Below are 25184 nucleotides of genomic sequence, written 5' to 3' on the forward strand. Positions count from 1 at the left end.
ACAATCTATGAATGATGTATTCAGAAAGCAGGGCGAGGCGCTGTACTGTGAGGGCTGCAGACATATGATGATCACTGCTGTATCAGGCTGAAAGGGATTTCCTGTGAGTCAGGGTTTTTGGGGAATAGAGCAATTTGAAACCAGAGAGCGAATTATGCGATTTGTGTCGGGTATATATTTGTGTGTGTTGCCACCATTGGGGGTGGGGGGTGAATTTTATGAATTTGATGACTCATTCCCCGATAGAGAGACAGAAATACAGACAGACAAGTAGGGTAAGAGTAGGAGTAGGAGTAAACTGACATAAGACGAAGAAAGGAAGGAAATATTTAAAGGAATAAAAATAAATTGACAAGGGTGCTGACTCACTGTACTCACTTTTTAGTGTGACATCTAACAACTTCAAGTGGCTAATTAACACCAACACATTACAGTGTATGTATAGCAAACCATAGCATATAGAAAAGGAAATACCCTAACCCATTGTTGTATTGGTTAGTATCGCAAAACCTAATGACCTCAGACCAGCAGCAACAGACCACCGGGGATCCGTCTACTATAAGTTCAGCACTAGCATTTCATTAGGTTTGTCCTTAACCACCATGTGCAATTTCCCATGCGTTCATTTAGAAAATTTGGTTTAAATGGGTGTAAAACATTTAAATTAGCCTGTCAAGTTACAACAGTATTTTATTCTGTATCCAGTCTAGAATTCAAATTGCCGATATTGGACTATTGCATGAAATACTGTTTAGTGAATGACCTCAAGGGAGAAGAATTGATCATTGCTAGCTGGCTACTGAGGATTTTCTAATATACTCTGTTGTCAAGAGAAACCTTCTTTTCTATTTCTTTTGTGGACTTTTAACAGGACTGGCTGCCTCAAGGTAACTGAATCTCACAGAACAAAAGGTCTGCAAACTTCCAGAATTTCCGTTTTAACTCTTAACTTTGACACTGTAAAAAGTTAATTATTTCTTTTTTAACAGGAAACTTGATTGCATTGGAGAAGCACCAGTGAAATACTGTTGACATACTGTGCATTCATAGATTGACAGTGTAGTTTAGATGCTGCAATGTGTTGTCAAATGGAAATGTTAAATAAATGTATTGTTGTATTAGATGTATTTCAGTTTCACAATATATAAAATATAACACTGACCTACAAACCCAATCAGTACAAAACCAGTAATATTTTAAAACCACCTTGTCCTCAATGTGGGAAGGAGGTTAGAGTGAGAAAATGAATGAATAAAGACAAAGAGAGACTGAGGCAAAGAGAAAATTAGAGAAAGAAAAAGAAAAGTGTGTGTATTTGTATGTTTGTGTTGCCCAGACAGCTAGTGTGCGTTTCAGGGTGTAATGGCATGGCTGACTGACTGGCCCACTGAGGCTGGAAGAGATGAACGAAAGGTCAGGAGATGTCAGGCAGAGCTGAGAAACACACACACACCACATGGAGTCCATCTCAACCCTGTGACTGAATATGGATCAGAGATTCTTACTGGGCTCATGAGCATGAAATAAAAAGAGGCACTTTCATGATCAGGTCGGATCCTGTCTAGCACAAAATCTTTCTTTGTGTTAGTGGGAACGTTTCCATAAATTATTGGCAGCCTGAAGGAGGAAACGCATTGGAGTACATAAGAGGCTGTCTCCACAGTAATGTGTCTTGATTTGCAAGATTGTGCCAGTGTGTAGCTTGACAAATCAGCTGATGTTTGTTTGAGACTTTTACAGGTTAAAGGTATCATAAGGGAGCCAGCTCAAAACGGTGGAAATGGCCACACTTCCAGTTATCATCTATTTACTATGCTGATGCTGATTTCTTTCTATACATAGTCTATCCACTCCATTTCATCAGAGACATTAGAGGAAACTTTGTAGTGTATGAGACACGCCCAGTGTTCATTTTTAAAACAATGTGAAAAACTTTTGTCGACAACCTTTTGTCCAAAACGACAACTAAAACAACACTAAAACTATATAAGGAGTAACCTTTGATAACAAAAACTATGATGTAATTTATTACAATTTTCATAAATGAATAACAAAAAACTGATCATGTCATAGGAAAGAACTATAATGCAGCCGTTTATTTAACAGGCTGCATACAGCCCGGAAAATGACACAATAAAGTTCCTGATTGGTAAAACAGTATCCTTTTCGTTGCCTAAATCACTTCCTCAGAAATTGATTTTGCTGCACCACAAAGCAGCATCTATTTCAGAAATTTTATATATCTGCCAGTATTGTTAGCTAAAGTTATTTCTCTGCTAGTATTGTTAGCTTATGTCTCTGCTAGCAGGCTATAGCTAATGTTATGTTTCTGCTAGTGTTGTTAGCTAAAGTTATGTCTCTGCTAGTATTGTTAGCTAATATTAAGCCTAGGCATCTTCCGCCAAAGGCTAAAAACACATCTATTCCGACTACACCTCGGATAAACATAAAAAAAAGCTTAAGTTTGCACCTTCAGGGTTGAAAGCACTTAATTGGAAGTCACTTTGGATAAAAGCGTCAGCTACAGTAAATGACATGTAATGTAATGTTATGTTTCTGCAAATATTGTTAGCTATAATGTTATGTCTCTGCTAGTATTGTTAGCTAATGTTATTTTTCAGACATTGTTAGCTTATGTTGCGTCTCTGCTGTGTTATTACAAATCCCAATGCTTTATCTGCTAGTTTTGTTAGCTAACGTTATGTCTCTGCCAGTGTTTATTGTTAGTTAATGTTGTTTTTCTGCCAGTATTTATTGTTAGCTAATGTTATGTATATGCTGCATTATGAATCCCACTGCATTCCCAGCTAGTATTGGTAGCTGTATGTCTTTGCCAGTATTTGCTAGCTTAAGTTTTCTGCCAATATTGTAATGTTGTTTTTCTGCTAGTATTGTTGGCTAATGTTTTTGCCAGTTGTGTTTCTGCCCATATTGTTAGCAAATAATATGTGTCTTGCCAGTATTCTTAGCTAATGTAATGGTTTATTGGATGGAAAATATTGATTAACGATTCAAAGACAAGATCAACCACACTTCCACTAAAATTTGTCAATAAGCAGCAACAAAACAACTGGGACAAACTACGAAAATGTGCATATTCGTTTTTGGCGGAGATAAGAATTTTAACGCCACTAACTCAAAAATTGAAGTCTTGTGCCAAAATTTAAACCGGGCATCTACATGAATGCAACAGCTACAAAGCACATTCACAAATCACCAGGACATACAATGGAGACAAATGAATGAATAAATCAACAGATATAAATGAATGGATGGAGGGATCGGTAGATAGCCAAAAGGAGAGAATGAGGAATATTTACAATCTAAAAAACAATTTACAAATTGCAAATAAGCAATCAGCAATTTTTTCTAACTTATTTCTTAATATTTTCAGGTCACAGGATGCCATTCTAATGTTATGGCGTAATTAAATGCAAAGTGCTTTTGAAAGCCAGCACTAGATGTAGTCTACAATTTATGATGCTAAAATAAAAGTGATTGCTGTGTAATAAAGCACTAAATGGGTGACAATACAAATGAGAGATGTCATGTGGCCATTAACATCTGCATAGTGTCATATAGAGAAGATGGAAAGATTCAGTGAATGAGACAAAGGTAAGATAGATAGACAGAATATGTATAAATAAATAGTTGGATTACTTTGTCATTCTTTGCTCGGCTTGATTTTGATTCCACACAAGGAATTCAGGGTCGTACCTATCGAGGGGGGACAGGCAGAGAGAAACAAGAGAGATGTGTTTGTTGGCTGTCTGGCAACAAATTATTCAATAACCGTCAAAATAGTGATGATTAGTAAATAGAAATCAATATGTAGCGACTAGACTAGGCTTTCTCTCTCAACATTTGGTTATCAGGCAATGGTGGAGCAGGTGGGCAGGGTGAAGGACATGCATTTAGAGCGGGTGGTGGGGAGATGGTGAATATGTCGGGTAAAGAGAGGGTCTCATGATAAAACAAACTGGGTGTCGCCTTGTTCTTTGCACATTCATACACCAAACTGGATGTTTAGGTCATTGTTGGTGCTGCATAGTGGAGTATGTTTGAAACATTCAGATATTGCACAGCCAATTATCACTGTACTTTCAGACAGCGAGGAGAAAATCTGATTTACCGTAGGTTAAAAACAATCAGGTTTACCTGTGAGTTTACAAGGTCTTGTGCAGAGTACAGACACTACTTCACACCTAACATCCTTATTAAACCATATATACATACAGTATATATAACCATACATACATATATGGTTTAATGAGAGAATAGTATTGTTTATATAAATGAAATATATGTAATTTATATAAACAATGCTATTCTCTCATCTGTGTCATCCTGTTTTAAAGGAATGCATCAAGTTATTACATGGTTGACCGCTTACTCAACATGGTTGTTGAATATAGATGACAAAATCCACCATGTGTAATTCATTTAAATTTTTCTGTGCGACTAAAAATGACTAGCCTTTATCTCTGAAAAGCAGGACTTGTACCAGTAAAGTTAAATGGCGAGTAAATGACAAGCTTAGCTGTTAAGCCTGTTATGTGTAGGTTCAATTTAAACAATATGTAAATATCTATACATATACAGTATATATAGATATGTATTTAGCAACAACTTTTCCGCGCATTACTGAGGTGGTGGCAAGTGAAAAAAAATGGTTGCTCAACTGAAATTGTTTTAAAAACTGAAGCTATAGTAACATACTCTGTATATATTTTTATTATATTTTTTAATCCGGGATTTCTATTTAGTCATTAAAAGTTCAGTTTTCTTAATATGCTTCTAGTTTCCGATACCTCACACATTCATAGAATACACATAGATTATGCCTAAGTAAGACGTGGATAATCTAATTTGAATGATTGTGGTGTTAGCAATTAAGAGCTACGTAACCAATTGGCCATTATCCGAAAAACTGGGTGTGATTGTTTAAAGGATAATGCTGGCGATAGTCTATATTTTTCTTGTTGACAACAAATCCCATGAAAAGCCCAAAACCAAACATAAATTGATCTTATTACCAAAAACATTTATATCTTGTTCCTCTTTGCCAAATACCTCTGGGCTCTGAAGTACATCTCAAACTGACATACACCATCCTGTTGCTGTAAATACCAACTAGAGTATATATATATATATATATATATATACATATATATATATAAGAAAATGCCTTTTCAACCAATTCATCTTTGAGCTGCAAGGACAGCAGCAGTGCAGCAAGCTTATAAACAGTAAAACTTGACAGCTGCAGGATCAGAATGCTGTATAATTATAATCCTGGGGGACCCTCCCTTTAACGCAATTTGGACAAAAAGCTACTCGAATAGCACCGTCTCATACATACAGTGCAAGCACTGACTGTGCATGTTGTGAAGGTAAAACAAAATGCCATGCATCACAAGTCAGTCCTTTGAATGTAGCAGTGCAGATGTGTGGATGCTGGAAGCTACACAACAATGATGCTGGAGCTCAAGATTGAACAAACAGACAATGTGAGTGCAATGTGCACAAAGAAATAAACACTTGGACAATGGGTGGAGGAAAGAGCAATGCCAACAACAACAAAAGTCACTTATCCTCACGACACAGAAAGATGTCCTTTTGCTTCCAAATGTTACCGTATTATAAGCAGTTCAGCACAAAGTGACTTTCTCATTAGAAGTTAGAAGTAAAATAAATATATCTACTGCTTACACCTGAGCTAAAATATAAGAGACACTTCAACTTTAATAAGGCAGTTTCTAGCTGTGACGATATGCTTGTGCAGTCATTAGTCAGAAAAAAGAGGCTAAAAAAAGACACAAATGGAATAGTATTTCAAAATTGATTGTAAGTAGGACAAAATAATGATAAAAACAGCTTTTACGCTGTCTGTGTCTCTCTCTCTTACTCTTTTCTTGTCTGTCTGTCTGTCTGTCTGTCACTCTCTCACTCTCTCTCTCTCTCTCTCTCCCTCATTCTCACACACCCATGTTCGTACACAGCGCTCTCTTGGTCTAAATGTAGACTTCATGCACTTTCCGCATTAACTGTGTCAACCTACTGCACTGAATGCGACTGATTGTCACTGACAGACACTCCCCTCCTAACAACGAAAGCAAACTTTTAAATTGGACCAAGAGGTGTGCACAGGCCTTTATATGGCAGTGTGAACAAGCCCCAACACCAGGCAAACTAGAGAGGACAGTGAAAATGTGGTGTGATGTGTTCCTCATACTAAAGCCCAGATTCAACCTGTCAAATCCTGACAGTCAATTCTTACTGTTTGGTGTCACCATGTTACACTTTGACACTCTTTTGAAGACTGCAATTAAACTCTTTTTTAATGTTAATGTCTCCAGGTTATTGATATTATTTGCATAATTATGTTTAATTTGGTGAATCTGGCCATCAGTAAGTTCAGTGAAAGTGGGAAGGGAGCGGAACAAAGGGCTTCATCAACAAGCCAGAGCTGATTCGACATAAATGCATGTTTTGTTTTTTCTCACCTTGGGTCCTTCTGAATACTGTCCACTGATGGAGACCGGCCCAGAACGGCCTCAGGGGGGAGGGCGGGGCCTGACTTGCTGTAAGGCGACTCGGTGGACGGGCAGAACTGCAGAGTACGGTAGGGGTTGGCGTAGTCAGCCGCCCCGCCTCCTGCGGCGAAGCTGCCTCTCTGGAAGGTGCCGGTGGCGCTCTGGCTTCCCGTTCGCTGCAAGGGGATTGGGTCGACACCGGGGGAAGGCGGGGCTAAAGCAGGAAGAGGAGCGTAGGGACAGAGCAGATAGTTGAGGACCTCTTGGTACAATTGGTTCACCACTGGATTTGATGTAGCCGAGGAGGGCCGGGGAGCGGGGGAAGAAGAAATTCGAAACCAAACACGAGTGCCAACACAAGGATGCACGTACACATAGACACAATGGATAAAAAAAGCAACAACACCAGCACCAGTGGAACAAAACAGCAGAGAAGAAAAAAGCAGAGAGGGAGGAAGAAACAAAAATTAAAATAATAAAACACTCATACGTAGAGCCTAAATAAATATGGCAAACTGAAGTAAAAACTCAACAGTAGATAACTTAAAGGTGCAGTAGGTAAGACGTATAAAACTAACTTTCTGTCAGATTTGCTGAAACTGCCCCTATGTTCCAGTAAAACTACATGAAGCAGGTCATTAAAAAAAATAAATCCAGCTCCTCTGCCACCACCTACAGCCTGTAGTGTGATTTGCAAAAATCCACCGCTCCCTGTTCAGATGCACCAATCAGGGCCAGGAAGGGGTGTCTAACTGCGTGTCAATGACTGCTCATGCACACGCATTCATTCTCCCTTGTGGGGGGAGGGGCTTAGAAGAACGTTTTGGGCTTCAGCAGAAAGGGGGGAGGGACTGAGAAGTTGTTGATGTTAAAAAATGTTGGCTAAGCCCTGGAGCTTCCCAATCCTACCTACGGCACATTTAAGGTGAAAAGGTGGACTCACAAAATGATCAATAGAGAAATATAATTAAAAAAAACAAACAGACAGAAGCAGTCAAATCGAACAGACATGCAAAAAAGTTAAAGGTAAATAAACACATAAAATGTGCAGGCACCTGTAAAAAGTCTTGGCGATGACAATTTAAACATTTCCTTTAAAGCACAGCCGGATTACCCGGGTTACCAGATTAACATGCTCGGAGATGTGCGCCCCCTGAACCACCACTCTCTCTGTTGAAGTATTTCTTACAGCTTTTATCATTCCGGTTTATATTCTGCTTTAGTGGTGCCAAGTATTTACAGTTAATTGGAAACTAATTGTCACACAGTGAGGGGTTTGGGGCTCCAGCGCAGTCTATGGCTGGTAGTCTAGCCTTGATGGAAAGACATCAAAACATAATAACAAAACCTCCTTTGTCAGTCTCAAGCAGAGAGAGAGAAATTGTCTTTTTGTTAAACCACAGCTAAGAAACAATTTGGGCATGACAGTCAACACGCTTACACCAGCTCGCTGGGCTGGGTCAGTGTGCACTGCACATGCCTCCAACGGGTATCTAAGTATAGACAACCGATTAAATATTAAAATGTGTCAATAGAGAACACTGGTCATGATGCAGAAAAATCACCCTCTTATAGTTTCTTTCCTTCTAATACACTAATACACCCCCTACCTCTTCCTACTGCGCGCACACACACACACACACACACACATACACATCCACACTCATCCCTTTACTCTCTCACCTCAGATGGATTCAGCGGAGCCTTCAGTGTTTCTGCCATCTGAGTGATGATGTGTGTGTGTGTGTTGTGATGTGATGCGAAGCCAGGTGTGTTGTCTGCTTGTTTTCCAACTTGCTTTATTATTATTATTATTAACTTGTTTATTTTCTTGAAACTATTTGAATTAACCTTGAAACATGCTTCAACAGCGACTTTGTGTCGCACAGTAATAAAAAGTCATTGTCAAACAAAAGAAAAGAATCTGACAATCAGAGTGCCGCTGTATCTGACTTCCATTCCATTCACTGACACAAAGCTGGAGATGACTGAGTTATTTTGATGTATTAAAGTGACCTATCAGTGTGTGCGGGGGGGCCAGCATCACATCAAAGCTTTTAATTAATAGGATGTTTCTCTAATATTTGCGGGGGGAAAAAAACGTGTGGAAAAAAAGTATTCTTTGTGTGTATTTCTCTTTACAGCAACAGCGACCAAACCAGCAGCACAGCGGTGACAACATTTTAGGACACGGTTGATTTGCTTTGATTTCAAAGCACCCAAGCTAACGCCCATGGGATTAATTGAGATTAATTTTCAGCCTTGAAACTAATTAGTTAACAGACTGTGACTGAGAGACAAATTGCCATTGAGACCCCAATTGGATTTGCCTACCTGATCTGGTAAATAGCGCTACATGATCAGATGGGACAAGAAAATCCCTTCTGCACAGCAGCCTTTAATATAACACCATCCTAAACTGGACCAGACGAAGGACTTTTACTGTTCTACCTCTCGGTATGCTGTACAGTAATTCTTTGACCCATCACATAGTCAGTGTTTCATTTGATGTCTTGCTTTACTCACTGATTTTTAATCAGCTATTTATAAATTTGGACTTTTTGAAGCACATTTCTGTGTTTACAGTCTCGCTCTAACCAACTCCGAGTGTTACTATCTGTCCTCTCCAGCTCCTTCTACCTCTTCGGTGCTACGCTACTAAGTAACCTTTATAATGTATCTATTAGTTACATCTAATGGCTTTATTAATGGTTAATAAGTCATTGACTAATGTGTTATAGATCAGTTATAAGCAATGAAGAACAACTTATGGGTTGCCAGGTGAGAAAATGTTTTTTTTAATTTTTTTCTGGTGTTTATCCTCCTCCAGCTTGACACGTAGTTGGTCTTTATACTGTAGCTAGCTCTTAAAGGGCTACTCCGGTCATTAAGGTAATGGAATTCCACAAAGTTAGGACATTTGAAAAAGACACATTGGCTTATTTAAAAGTGAGAATAGCCTAACCCTATTAAGGACTTTATCAATGACTAGTTTATACCGGACCCAGTAAGGAGATTTTTCCACGACCTGACAACCCAACAATTTGTCCTATTAAGTGTTACTATTTATTAATAACGGCATTAATAAAAACGTATAAATCCTTTATTAAAGGTACTCTAAGCGATGTCACTCGTTTTTTTTAGGCTACAACATTTTTTGTCACATTAAATAGAGTAAACCTCTCCTCACTATCTGCTAGCTGTCTGTCCCCTGAACACACTGTAAAAAAAAACTCTGTCTCTGTAGACAGCCCAGGCTCCACAAATGGCAACAAAAACAAAGTGGCCAACCTGGACCACAAAAATATAACAAACAGAGTTCCAGCGTTCAGCCAATAACCGACAAGAAGGATTTTGGGGTGGGGGTTGGGGAAGGTTAGTTCGCTGAAGCACGGAAGAGAGGGGGAGGGGACGGGATGAAGAGGAGGGAGGGGCGTTTTGTTTGAAAATACTTTGAACGTCAACAACAATAACGTCTCCCAACATCGCTTAGAGCACCTTTAAGAGGAAGCCCATACCATTCCATTCCTACCAGTCCCCATCTTCCTTTCTCGTTTTCTTCCATCCACCCCTCACATATCATCTTTAATATTTTCCTAAATACCTTAGTTCCAAAGCTGTTACCATGCCACTATATCATCTATAAAAATCATATGCACCCTGCGCATATTCCTGCCTATGAAATGTTTGCTTTCCGCTCAGACTCTCGCCCCAACACCTCCTTTCTGCTCCCATTGCCTTCTGGGATACAGTGTTGTTGAGTCTGTATTTGTACACATCTTAAATAAATAACCCATGTCTTTATTTTCCTCAGCCTTTCATATTCCCATGTCAGCTTACCTTGTCCTCTAAGGTTGGGTTTGGTGTAGACTCTGTCTTCGTAGATGGGGTCGATGTGGTGTTCAGGAGACTGCAGAGGTCGGAGCTCAGCGCCCAGGTGACTGTGCTGGCTGCTGTAGGAACCTCTGGAGCCTGGAACGCACAGGGAATGGACGTCAGATATACTGATAGATGGATAGAAAGGTGGGTGGATGAATAATGATGTACTCTGTGGTTGTCAAGGTGATCACTAAGTTTAGGTCAAGTCAATCTTGTCTTTTGAATCGCTCCTTAAAACACATTTACAGAAAAGCAGTTTGTGTTTTGATCACTTTACATGCCATGACCACCAGAGCCCAGGGCAAACATATTGCAGTTGGACCCTTGTTAATTCCAAGTTCCCTTCAAGTACAGTCCACACAGCTCACTAGGGTGTAACGCAAAGCTACTATCTGTATCCATTTGCAGTCACAAAATATTTGTAACATTTGTCCGTTAGTGTTTAAATGAATCACTTCACATTTAACATGAACATATATACTCAGTGGTTCCTAAACTTTTTCTGTAGGGCCCCCCTATTGTAGATACAAATATTTTCAAATTTTCTAGCCAAACTCTGGCACTTTAAACTGTTTTATTTTATTTTGAATTCTTGCGCTCATGCCGATGAATACCAATAAGACGTACAAAAAAGTGCATGCCTCCTTAACTGTTGTGCAATAAAATAATGGAACTGAAGAAAACCCATAATTCATATTCTCACAGACCAAAATGTAGTTAACAAAATTTGTATTTTAATTACATTTTGAAAAATAAATAATAATAATAATAATAATAATAATAATAATAATAATAATAATAATAATAATAATAATAATAAAATAAAAATATTGGGTCATTAAACAGACAATATGTAGTTTTATTTTATTTTTAGATTATTTTTGGGGCATTTTAGGCCTTTATTTTTATAGGATATTTTGTTCTAGTGTAAGTGTAATTGTAAAAAAAAATTAAAAATTAAAAAAAAATCTACACATTGTTAACATTTAAATACAATGATTACTATGAACCATCTACATCTATTTCAGATAATTTTAAAGTGGGACAATTCCCAAAAATGGATAAGTGTTTCCTCTATGATGATTTGACCGTGGCGGCCCCCCACGGCAACATTTCTGCCCCCCACGGTATCAGAAATAGGGCTGCATTGTTTGAGTGCATGTCGGAGAACAGCGCGGACATGTGCTTCACACCGCGAGCGGGCACGCGCGTCACTCAGCAGAAAAAAGGGAAAAAGGAAAAAGCGACGCTGTCCGGATGATAAGCCAGTTGAGATGGTGTGTGTACGTCCTTGAGAACTGTAAGTGGTATAACTTATGTTGTCAGTGTCAATTCCGTTCCATGGGGGCGGGGGGGGGGGTGTTCGGACCTGCCTCCACTGCTAAAAAAAGAAATCCTAAAGGAAACACTGTGGATACATGACAAAATGCACTTCACTCATCCACAAATTTAAAAAAAGTAATTATAAATGTGTCTTGACCTCTACCTGCCAGGCTACCAGGCCTTTGCAGGGTCGCGTTGGCGTACAGCTCGTGGGAAATCTTGTAACCGTCTGCTCCGATGTGATGCAGCATACGCTTGGTGGGCGACAGGGTGGCGTAGCTACCCACCACTGAGCTCAGCTGGTGGATGGGCGACGAGGTGTGGTTTCCCCCTGGGGAGGCTGCCATAGGAATGGGGGAGGAGGAGCCAGCGGCACCAGATGCTACCATGTTGATGGGCGATGAGGTGCTGCAGGAGGAGGAAATAGAACGGTTTCATTTGGTATTTTTGTCACATTATTATTGTTGTGTCAGGAATGAACATTTCCCATAATGAGATAATGTTAAATTAAGTCCCAATAAAGACTAAGACCATAATAGACATGGGAATTAAGGAATTAGTTTACTAGTTGTGGGCAGTACTATTCAGCCTGTGCCCGTATAATGTCTTCTGTGGCTCTGGAGGAGCTTTGTCAAGCTTCAGAATGTAAAATGGTTTTTTCACACATACCTTATTTGGTCCGGACTTTCTGACTTTTAAGTTTGATCCGAACCAAAATTACAGGTGTGAAACCTCTCCCGGACCATGGTCCGGATCAAAAGACCAAATGTTGGTCCGATAAAAAGAGGTGGTCTCAAACCGGTCCGGACAGTTTGGTCCGGACCGGTTCGTTTATAGTGTGAAAGCATTTTTTGGATGGTTCGGACTTTTGGCCCAAATAAGAAGCTCTGGCAGACTCTCCTCGTGTTACAAGACCGGGGAAGCTTTAAGGAATAGCTCGGTGCTTAGTGAGAGAGAGAGAGAGTGACGGTGAATGCGCTCGGAGCAGACAGCTGTCGGCTATCAGAGCAGAGAATACATCAGCAGTTTATTTGTTAAGTGGTAGTAAATACTACAGTGTAGGTTTCCGTTTGTCTCTGAATAAATTCTCCAGAAAGAAAGTTCCCGTGTCGTGCTTCTCAACATCACAACAAAACAAAAAGAGCCGACCCAGAGAGAGGATACGAGAGGACGGGGAAGCCCGTCAACAAACCAATCAGTTATAAGTATCTGGAGACGCAGCTCACGTATGTGATGACGGCAGGACGTAGTTTTGTCACGTATAGATCTTTAGTGCGCTTGCATAACTGCAGTGTGAAACCAAAACTTACCGGATCAAATGTATACAATGTAACAAAAACATGAACCTTGGTCCGGACCTTGGTGAAAGTCATGGGTGTTTACTATGAAGGGAGGCACTAATGAAAATATTCTGTTGAGTTGCATTATGGGAAATATAGGATACAGCGATTTTGGATCTTGACCAACCTGAGGGACTAAAATTTACGATATCTCTGTCTCCGCTGCTTTGATTTCAACCATCCTTTTTTTTTCTCTTGTATGTTCCCTTTCTTTATCAAAGTGCAATATTAACTTGCATTATGTTGTACACATCCCCCAAAATTCAGCCTGATAAACATCGCTTGCTATCTTAGGATATGTTGGGATCTCCATGAGAATTTAAAATAAAGTTCTGTGGGTTTGAACATTTGGCTGCAGAGCATGAGCGTGTTATGACTGGCCCACCAGCAATCTGCTTGTTCAACACTGTATGTCTTCTGCAATGTAATGTAAAGATTGTGCTTCAGGAGCTTCATCAAAGATTTATTTGTTGTAAGTTGCACACTGAACCCCCATTCAATGCATAGAACTCTGTAGACCAGTACGTGTAGTGCCTTTAATTGTCTGTGGTAGAGTCAAACTTGAAGCAGACCAGTTGCAGAAAAGACTATTTTAGAAAAATGTCCAAGTTAACACCCAGAAATGTGTGAGCCCAATGCATTCAATCAAAATCCAAGGCACTAGAAAAGTTTAGGACTGAAATCTATACAGAGACTAGACTTCTAGCTTTATTCGTTTAACCACATTTATACTATATTCAGGCAAACATTTGCAGTAAATCTGTTGTACTACTTGTTGCAGCGCTACTTAAATTGGTTTCAGCCCATTTTCATTCCAAGGCAGGCTGAGGCATGATAAAGTACGATGTAAAACTACGTAAGTATTAGCGCTAGTCTAGAGTCTAACATGACTAATACATTTACGAGCAGGGCGTTTTTATTGTTATACAGGCTACATCCTGTAGTGTTTTTAAAGCCAGAAATCTTAGCACCAGTTGAAGTAATTGTTGCGTCATTGGTATTGATCAACAGATATATTCCTTTGTGCTTTGGGACCAGTAAAAGTCTTGCTCTGAACAATAAGCCCTTATTAAATCAACTGGTCAGGCTGAAGTTGAACCAACCTGTAGGACTTGGCAAGTCGGCTGGGTGACTGTTTTGGCGAGGACACCCTCTGTAGCGTGGCGTAGCTGGGCATGTCAGAGGAGGCTGATCCCAGGCGCTGCAGCTTGGTAGGAGATCCCACCGCCTGCAGAGGGGAGCTCACACGCTGTAATAGAGGAGTTGTACTTCATTAAAGAGGAATGTCACTCATTTTAAATAGCTTCTTCTTGTTCATATCATTATTTTCAGAAAGATGAGCAACTCCCCCTGGAGCTGGATAATCAGAGAGCAGAGACTATAATCTGTGTTAACATCCTGATGAAGGGGCTTGGAGTTATCAGACCAAACATAAAGGGACAACTCTGAACTTTAATAACCAAATCCGACTGCGGGCAATGGGCCGTCAGATGAAGTTCCCTCAGAATTTCAAACATGCTACATTTTGGGGGAAATACGCTGGAAAAAATATCTGCAAGCTCTTGCAGTTATAGAGCTAAAGGTGCCATTTTAAACACTCCATTAATTTAGATGAGCGGCGTCAAGATGTGCTGAAGTGAGGATGCTGAGGATGCTGAGGATGCATCAGAACGGTGCCAGTAAATACGTTTAAATGAATTCAAAGACATGATTAACACATCCATAAAATCTCCAAAAGCAGAATTGAATACAGGTTTGGTGCATTGTGGCTGCACTGATGACCGGCCTTATAAGAGAAACTGCCTGCAGATCTCATAAAACCATTCTATTAATTGCAAGAAAGATGCAGGATAAGCTATTTTTCACTTGCTACCACCAAAGCAGTAATGTTGCTCAGATGAAGCGCCGGCACAGTTTGGCTGCCACAGCAGTAAACACTGAGGTACCATGTGTTTGTAGTAGTACAAAGCACTCATCTGCCACAAATGTAACTACTACTTTAGTGGTGAAGCAGTCAAGACAAATACTGTATGTGTTCACTCGATTAGATCAGTAAACAATTATCTTACAGTATTTGTTTAGTTGTTTACAGATTATTTTTTTTACATCTGCTAGCAAAGCACAAAAGAGGTAGCCATAACTGCCATGCTGGTTGAATTTTTCTGTAGCCTGAGACTTGCATGTACTGTAAGATAATCACGGATTTACATGAATTTCCTTTTAAGCCTGGGAGAAAAACTTTGACCAAAAAGGTTTACACATTTTGCACATTTGTACGCTGTGGAAATGATAAGAATTCATGGGGGTTACCTTGTAGTTTTCTTAAAAGAAATACGCCACCAAGACTCTATTAAATGGTCACTGCATTTGGAACGTGGCTGTGAAAATGTTGTAGCGTCATTACTTGCAGAGGATGGCAACTGAAGATTTACGCTGGACTGGTCCCAACAGCTTCTGTTTTCTCTGTTGTGGCATTTTGATCTTGTACATAATTTCATTCATTTAAGGGTTACTGAAGGTGAATGAAGCAAGCTCTTGCTAGCTTTCTAGCTCACTGTTAGCAAGCTTGTTAGCTAAGTCCCTTACTTCACACAGTTTATTCAAGAGACATATCTGTACCATCGTCTAATCTAAAAAAAACATCAACCAAATCAAATCAAAGTTGTTTCAAATGCTGATGTAACCTAACCTTCACAATGGATTCTAGTGCTCATCCGGACTGTAAAAAAAATCTAAACGTGTCAAACTACTTCTGCAGCAAGACCCACTTCTTGGGCTTTATTCAATAGTACGTTCCAAAAAAACACACTATTTCCACTACTCCTTTGTAACTATGAATCTCTGCTGGAAGTAGCTTTTTTAGCAATTCATTGGCGTTCGGCATACTGAGCACATGGATCAAAAGCAGAGAAGTGCTTTATTTAGCAGGAGACGTTTGAGAGGTTTCTTTGGATGTTTTGTTGCTTTTTTTTGCCGTGATATTGTACCTGTTTTGAATCCAAGCTGACTATTACTGCGAGGGAGTTCAAATTTTAAAGAGCAACCTTTCAAGCCTACAGGGGTGAGTTGTTGATATTGAGGAGAATTTCATTCCTCAATGTATAAGGAATGATACAATCAATAAAACATGCCCATAGTACGTCAATCTAAAACTCCTCGATTCCACCAGTAGTGTGCTACAGAGAGGAAAAAACATCTGTCAGACGACCACAGAAGCATCACGGTAATCTCTTCTGGGATTTGTACTGTACCTGTGCAGGCAAAGTGGCACAGGAGTAATACATGGGTGGTCCAGTAGGTGCAGATCCGATCTCAGTGGGCATGTGGAAGGCGCTGCCATGTGCCTGCTGGGCATATATGTCTCTCTGGGACTGGGAGGGAGAGTCAGTTCCAACTAAGTGGGCAGCTGCACGGCTCGATGTCACCTAGAGAGGACAGAGTGTGTATAAAGATGAGAGAGGGGAGGACAAGAAGGGGTCAGGCAGCAAGTGTGGAGAAGGAGAGAAGGATAGATGTACATGGAGGAAGATGGGGGGGAGGAGGGGGGGATGGAGGATGGAGAGGAAGAGGAGAAACAGGAGGTTGGACAAAGAAAGAGAAATGGGGGTGAGGAAGATTGAGGCAGGAGAGGCATGAAGTAGAGCAGGAATGTGAATAAAGAGAGGGAGGATAAAAAAAGCAGAGGGGTGGACAAAGAAAGAAATGAAGGACACATTGACACGTTGACACATTTAAAATGGAGAAAAAACATTCAAGGGAAAAGAAGTTTTCTGATATGTGTATATATATATATATATATATATATATATATATATATATATATATATATATATATATATATATATATATATATATAAAGTGGTAGGTGTGCACCTGGTTGTAGCTGTGAACGGCCCCTCCAACATGCCCGCTGCGGCCCGTGATTGATTCCCCAAGTGCCAGCCCTTGGTTACTATGGTAACCAGCTGCTGCATAGGCATCCTGGTGGTTGAGCTGCAAAGCGCTTTGGGACAGAAGTCCTTGTCCTGATGGGAAAAACAGGAAAGGACGAGAAGCATTAAGAAAGTATTAAAGGGCAATGAGTGCCTGTGCACTGAACGAAATACTAGATAGTTCCACACAAGCGTGGGGGCAGGCGGGGGGGTGACCACTTTAAGACGTGGTTTTACTTCTGTCGGGGTGCTTTTATGTAACTGTTTTCAGACGAGTTTTACTACTGTAACAGTCCGTCTTTGTGTAAAGATTTATTCTGTTCATGGCCTTGAAGGTGTTTTGTAACCCAGTTTACATCCCACATGTTATACAATGTATTTTTCTCTTTTATGGGAAAAGAATGAATGTGTGCACGACAAATATTACTGCCTAGGTTTGCAACAGCCCCTGAAACGAAGAGAAAAAGGAGAGCTGGAATAGAATAAGATAGAATGCCTTCTCCTCTTTTTCGAGACATTTGCTTTTTATCCACTGTGCTATTGTGCCCTCTCTCCACTCTTTTCCTCTCATGCTCTGTGACCCTTAAACCTCACTCTGTTCCTGACCTCCATTTAAAACACTTCCACTTCCCCTAACCCACTATCACTTCCTTATTGCTCTCGATTACCCGCCTTTCTCTTTCTCCACTCCATATTTCTCTGTATAATTCATCAGGAGGAGCAGAGAGTGACATCAATGTGTTAGAATGAGGCCAATAATACACAAAGTCACTCATCAATGTACTGAAATAATCATTTCTCTGTTAAGAGCGTAATTTGTTCCTTTATACGTGACTATAACGGTTAGTTAAATGCATAGTTTGAATTTCAAAAATGTCAAACTATACCTTTAAACAATCCATGTACACTATCTTTGGAGAACTGGTGCAGGTATATTTCCGGTTCTACGTCACACCAGTATTTTTGACAATAAAATGTCTGAGAAAAATGAATTATTTTCAATGGAAGCACTGTGTTGAGTTATTTGCTTGGAGAGGCAAAGTGATCAGCACAAAGCTTTCATAGACAAAAGACTTCATCTTTCTTTCGTGACAGTGCTGACCTTTGAGGGAACAGAGAACCGGAGGGTCACAGTTAGAGAAAGCCAACATACTTGCTGTGTATAAATGTCAGATTTTATTTAGTCTATATCCTTGACGTTCCACTTCCGGGATTGTTACGTTGCCGCCGGAAATTCCGCCGGATTTCACTCATTTAGGCCGGATATCCGTTGCCTTGGGCTTCCTTTGTGTTGGCATTTTAAACTCTGGTCGATTTATAAGGACTAAGGTTAACCTTTTCTCAGATCTCTGCAGGGTAAATCCAGACAGCTAGCTAGACTATCTGTCCAATCTGAGTTTTCTTTTTAACGTGCACATGGTCCACCAAAACAAGTTCCTTACTGAGGCTATTTTGCAGCGGCAACGGGGCTCTGCCTGGTGCTTAGTGTTCGCCCATGACGATTGTGATTGGTTTAAAGAAATGCCAATAAACCAGAGCACGTTTTTCTCCCATCCCGGAATGCTGTGTGGACTAGCCAGACCCTCCTTCGCAACGCTGTGGAGGAAGGTCTGGCAAAGCGAGACTAATACATAACTAAACGACCATGCGACAGTTTCGAACCGCGACCGTTACATTCTCTGATTTAGATAGGAGGTCTAGATTTCCTGCCACCGCAAGGGGCGCTGATTTATAAGACAATTGTATTAGAGGGTAGGAACAGATGGCCTATTTCGTCGTATGTTTTGGGGGACTTGTTGATAGGTTGTTACATTTATCATGTTTCTTTTTCTCATTTTGTGAAATATTGCCAATGACTGAGCTTAGTCATCACCCATAAACTTTCACTTTTAAATTGAATGCAGTATAGAGGTGTATGAATAATGTCTTTGTCATTGTGTATTTTTTGTCGTTGTTTTTGTTTGTATATGTCACCATTATGTGTACCTTTTAATTTATAGTGAATGAGTGCTGTATGACTGCTGGCTGTCTCTATGTTAGTCCTCTGTCACCTGCCTAGGGACTGCAGATGAAAAGTAGTTATTTTTACTAATTCTGGCATATTTACATGGTGTTTTCATACAACAATGTTCATAAATATACATGGTCCCTATCAAATAAACCAAAAAATTAAATAAATAAAGTCCTTGACTCATCACATCTTCTACACTTTGTAATGTCATCTGTCAGATGTAGTAAAAAATTTAAGTGTGAGAATCACTGATACAATGCTGTGTAACACCTCTCAGTGGAGCCGTTTTCCATTACCACAACTCTTTTACTCTGCTACTTTCACTTTTAGGCTTTCATCCAAAATCTACCAAAGATCAGTCGGCCAGAGTCCAGCTGGCTAATCCTACAGCGCGCTACCATTGAGCTAGCAGCTGGTCAGCCATCAAATTAGTCAGTTGGTCAATGGTAACATTCCAGTTTATAAATCACTTTGCACTTTCTAATCACATTTCTTATTTGCCTCAGGAGTCTTAGAGGCGACGTGCAGAAGAGGATGTAATTTATTTCCTATGGGGGTCAGTTTGAAATAATATATGTAATAATAGAGTCTGACTGATAGACACATATAGCAAAAGCATATTGGGATCAAATGCATTACTCATTTCATGTTTGTGAGGCCTTTTCAGTCTGGTGATTTGCACATGGATAATTTCATTTGTTGTATAAACAGACTGTGACACATAACACAAACAGGCTAAATGTAAGTGAGCACACATGCATGGAACATAATGACAAAGCATTTATAGCATGTTTTGTAGACTGCCAAGTGTGAGTTAGCCTGGATGGCCCAATAAGTTTGAAGTGAAATGTGTTGAATCATTTGAGGAGGACAGGAGCCAAATCTCTCTCTCTCAATCCTGAAACATGTTTGATGCACTCTTGATTAATTGACTTTTGTCGATGATAGCAATGATGTGCCTCATCAACGACTTTAATGACAGAAATAAAACCCATTTTTACCCAAAATGTTCCTGCAAACACGATCTCTCTGGGTAGCAGTTTTCTACAGTAACACATGAATGTACTCAAGCCGCTTTTACAACTGCTACATCTGTCTGCCTTTCTGTCAAACAACTCACTGCACTGGAGAATAACCTTACTGCATTATATCAGCTCTAAATAGACCTATACATTCCTAGCGCTCAGGATTTGTACTCTCGAAGAAGTTCTTGAGCTGTCCTCCGTCAACAGTCGCTGTCCCTTTAATCTCCCCTGATGTCACTTTTTTGCCAGCAGTCTAAGAAACAAAGCAAGAACAGCGCATGACATAAGCAGACACTTTCCTTGTTTGTGATGATTAAACAAGAGAGACTGAGAAATCATAGCTTGCCAGCAGTCAATATCAACTGCATGGGAGAGATAAAGTCAGCAGCTAACGGCAAATGGAGTCACTCTGGATAAGCGCATCGGAAAAACAGAGCTCGACTAAAGTGAAAAGTCACTTAAAAGTAAAGCAAATGGCTCCTGTAGGCAGTGCAGCTGGTGATTGTGCATTATTAAAATGTGATATTAAGCTAAGAGTGCTGAGGGAGTTTACTAGGTCAATGCCTCCGTGTCCAATATAGGCTTGTCTTGGGTGAGTACACACATACATGCACACATGGGCATACAAAAACACAATGCAATGGAAGAATTTGTACTCCGCGCTTGTTTCAGATGGATTCACACACTCTCGCACACATGCACACAAACCCAGATGTGTATGCAAAGCCAGGGGATATTTTCCACATTTTTTTGTTTGCCACTTTAGGCGTGTTCATGTGGGTAGTGGAGCCTTTAGGGAAGTGAAGGGCCTCATAAATACATTATCACTCAGATGGCAGAAACACTGAAGGCTCCGCTGAATCCATCTGAGGTGAGAGAGTAAGGGGATGAGTGTAAGGGGATGACTGTGGATGTATGTGTGTGTGTTGTGTGTGTGTGTGTGTGTGTGTGTGTGTGTGTGCACGCGTGTGTGCATGTGTGTACATTTGGAAGAGGTAGGGGTGTATTAGTGTATTAGAAGGAAAGAAATGGAGTGCTATAAGAGGGTCTCTGCCTATGTATTTAATATAGTTTCAGAGTAGAGTGAACACACACCCATGTCTCAGTCAGTCATCACCATTGTGATTGTGACACACGCCACATCTGCATATACCTGCATGCATGTAGTTGCGGAGGGTCTGATAGACCTGCTTAGGCTCATTGATCCTGTTCTGTCATGCACACACACACACACACACACACACACACACACACACTGTTGACTGGATTTTTTTCCGCATCATGACCAGTGTTCTCTATTGACACATTTTAATATTTAATCAGTCATCTATATTTAGATACCCATGGAGGCATGTGCAGTTAAAGGTGATGGACCTGGCAAAGAAAATGACCCAGATAGTAGAAGAAATGGAAAGAACAGGATCATACTGTATCTATGTTCACCAGGCCCTATGTTCCGCAGCTCAATATCCTCTTCTTGTCTTAAAATTAACGCAATCTTTCAAATGGTTTTATGCAATATTTTCCTTGGATCATAATGTCAAAATCATCCACAGCTTATAGCCTACTGATGTTATACTCCTTACTGTAATACGCCCACAATGTGTGGACATTTTTCTAGACACTTGACAGTTAAACTGCATTTAAAACATCCGTCTCTATTCGCTCTTTTGTAATTGATCCCTTACCAATCGCTTACAATGCTAGTTTACTTTATATTAAAGCAACACTAGAGAACTTTTCCCGATTCGGTCCCCCTACAGGTTGGAAGCAGAATTGTTTGCCAGATCGGGTAGCGGATCTGTAGTTCGAATGAACTGGACGATGTAATGTAATGGACAATTCCGCTTCCAACCTGTAGGGGTACCAAAGCGGAAACAGTTCTGTAATGTTGCTTTAAGGGGCACACATGTGGAAACAAAGGGGTGATCCCAATTCCTCTTTTACCTAAAGCTATAGTGTGTAGTTTCTGTCTGTCTGTAATTCTAAGGAATGACAACAACCCTGTTGGTGCGTCCACATGTTACAAGCCTTCCGTGATCGCGCCGCCTCCACACCTCCTCCACACAGTTGCTAGTATGCAAGGAGGACACGGAGGATTATAAAAACATGATGGACTCTTCAGAAGAGGTAATTATCTTCACTTGAGCTTCTGAGCGGGAAAGTTACCGGACGAAACAATCTTCTGAACATAGCCATACTGAGAAATACAGAGAGAGTTGAGTGGAGCTGATAGTCTTGATTAGCTTTGTAGCAACTCATTTGGCAATGGCTTCAATGTAACGGACGTTCATTAATATCAAAAACTTACGCACTAAAGCTTTAAAACACAAACAAACAATGATGTTTCTTTCAGGATAATCCCCATGCTCCTTTATTTTCAAAATTAATTTCTCTAAAACCTTGTGTTGTCTTCCCATCGACTATGAACGTGTTCTCCTCCGGGTTGAAATTGAAAATTGATTGAAAATTGAACGTTTTTGTCACTTAAATGCAACACTAACAAAAACTTGTTACGATGAGTTCTACACCTATTCTTGGAAATTATGGTCAACAAACCTCATTCATAGGTAAAAAGAGATGAAAAAGAATATTGGTTTGAAACCATTAAAAGATTTTTTTTTAATGCTATAAAATTGAATAAAACACCCAAAATTTAATGAAAATAATCACTGATTTTACCTGAAGAATTTATGGAACCATCCATGTTACTTTTGGGCAATTTGGTTGAAAGAAACCCATATTTCTGTATTAAAAAACTTTGAAAACTGGTCAAATTTGAGCCGAGAAAAACACAAGGGTTAACATAGCCTGTAACCAACTTGATCTCACAGAAATACATGAAATGACAATGACCATGACCGCCAGCATGTAATCTGTTAAAATGATGTGCCGGCACCATAAAAAAATCATTTGGTTTAGGCAACAAAACTACTTGGTTAGGTTTAAGAATAGATCATGCTTTGGTACATCACGTACGTAAGTTTAGTATGTTACGTAGGGTAAGTTAAGTTATTTTTTTTTATATCAACGTTTACTTTTTGTTTCACACGGGACACGAACAGCAGTCTCCTGGGTGAAAGTCCCGTTCCTTACCCACCCACAACAACCTCCTTTCTAGTAGACTTTCAGACAGGGCTGTGTTAAACCAGGGAATACATGTATTCACCATGACAAAGGATAATAATTGACTTTCCATATGCATTGTTTTCATGGAGCCAGCATGTAATGGTAACACATTATGTGCCACCACCACGTAATGCAGTGTTAAGAGGTCATCACAAATCGGGCTGCTTGTAACTCCACAAACTAATGTAGTTAGTTAATCGCATGCTCCTTGGCCTTGAACGTAACACTTTGTTACTACTGCAGTAAGGTAGTAAGGGTAGTTAACATGCTAACACTGCAGTTGGTTAATCCACTTCTTTCACTTTTGCTCTTGTGTTTTTTGGTTTTGAAATGGCTTGAAAAAGACACCTACCTTTACACTCTTTAAATAAAGACTATCTCTCTTCTTACAGCCCCATGCACACCATATGCGTAGTTATGGATGCTAAGCTGTAATTGGTCGATCAATGTTTGGTCAAGGGGTTCAACAAAGAGTCATTTAGAGCGACATTATTTTGGTAATTTTGCCTATCTCTCTGTTTTGCCAATGTGTTTATTTCTTGCTTATTTGTCTCTCTCCGTCTGTGTCTTGCTTGCATGTTTGTTCTTGTGTCTGACTAGTCAGGTGGTCGGTTACATAACTGTTATTTAAAACGTCAAACAAAATTACTATTCCAAGTTTTGCATGCATGCGTGTGTGTGTGTGTGTGTGTGTGTGTGTGCTTAGCGATGATAGCATGTGTGCATAAACATTCTATACAAGCAAGGCTGCCCTGTACTCTTCTGTGTTTTCTTCATGCCTCATATGCATGTCTATGAGTGCACATTTATGGCTTTATGGGCCTGTGCTGTATACTTGCATGTGTATGTGTGTACGTGTATGTGTGTGTGCCTCCCCTCTCTGCACTGAACAGCAGGCCAGCTGACACCTCAGCGAGGAAGGATTAGCATATCAAACTACTGGCATGACTCCGCATGTCTCCTGACAGCTACCTCTCTCCCATGGGGTCGCCTATACAAGAGACATGGGTATCATCCCTGGGACCAAATGAAAAAAGATGAGAGTGATGGGGAGAGGCACAGGGAGTAGTGCAGGATCTCACTGAGAGCTCTTATAAACAACTGCTTTGCACTTTGAAATTAAAACACCAATACAACACCTGTGAAACGATCTTAACAAAGCCTGCAACAAACCTGATCTCACAGAAATACATGAAATGACCATGACCTCTTAACAATTTGGTTTAGGCAGCAAAACTACTTGATTAGGTTAAGGAATAGAGCAGGGTTTGGGTTAAAATAAGTACATTGCGTACGTAAATTTAGTACGTTATGTGACACAAGTACGTTGCGTATTTAAATTTTCTTATGCAAGTTAGACAATCTAGAGCGATAGAGAGACCATTTTATCTAATAACTATTTTGTCTTCCAGCTTATTGTTTTGGTTTTAGGGCCCTCGACTTTACTGTTGTGGTTCACTCCCAATGTCTGGCAGCCAGAACCTGGAAAAAAAATCTTGTGGAGCACAGAAAAAGAGGATTTATTTAAAGATTTAAAGTGTGTTTGTTACAAACTTAAGTAGTAAGCATTAGCATACTTATTCATCATGGGTGAACAGACAAAGAAAAGGTGTGTAACCCACAGAAAATGATTGCATCAGTAGAAAATCCAAGGAAAGGCAAAACTCAAACTGGACACACAAATGGTTTAGATTTTTTGGACCACCACTCGTATCCACTATATGTTACTTGAAATGATGTCATATTGTCAAGTGCACTTTGGGAAAATGTGATGAAATCTAATGAAAGACAAGCTCTTGTTCAGCCTTTGGGCAGAACATGCTAATTAGAGCAAGTGCTTGAGGCTTGATTAAATCTAAAAAGGGATTTCATAGTGTTCTTTTTAGTATTCATTCAAGGAAGGACTGAACACACTCTTTTCAATGCTACATTGCTCACTAGTGTTAGATGTACAGGCTGGCTTTGTGAGCAGCATTTTCTTGGTGAATTCCCACACATTCAATAGGTTA

At 39.9% G+C, this 25184-nt stretch overlaps 1 protein-coding gene across 12 annotated transcripts in view; it reads right to left on the reverse strand.

The window, feature by feature from the left end:
• ctnnd2b (catenin (cadherin-associated protein), delta 2b) overlaps positions 1-25184 on the reverse strand; it is a 169577-nt gene that overhangs the window by 58037 nt on the left and 86356 nt on the right. For 3 of the 12 annotated variants that reach the window (XM_039816120.1, XM_039816126.1, XM_039816119.1), the window contains 7 exons: positions 16952-17103; positions 16330-16503; positions 14182-14327; positions 11896-12146; positions 10377-10508; positions 6507-6819; positions 3661-3717 (listed from right to left, as the gene is read on the reverse strand). In XM_039816120.1, the coding sequence (XP_039672054.1) occupies positions 3661-3717; positions 6507-6819; positions 10377-10508; positions 11896-12146; positions 14182-14327; positions 16330-16503; positions 16952-17103 (1225 nt within the window). The remainder of the gene's footprint in view (positions 1-3660; positions 3718-6506; positions 6820-10376; positions 10509-11895; positions 12147-14181; positions 14328-16329; positions 16504-16951; positions 17104-25184) is intronic. The other 9 variants (XM_039816130.1, XM_039816125.1, XM_039816128.1 and 6 more) reach the window with 5 other exon arrangements.

The sequence above is a fragment of the Perca fluviatilis genome, chromosome 11, assembly GCF_010015445.1.
Source record: "Perca fluviatilis chromosome 11, GENO_Pfluv_1.0, whole genome shotgun sequence".
Taxonomy (NCBI): Eukaryota; Metazoa; Chordata; class Actinopteri; order Perciformes; family Percidae; genus Perca; species Perca fluviatilis.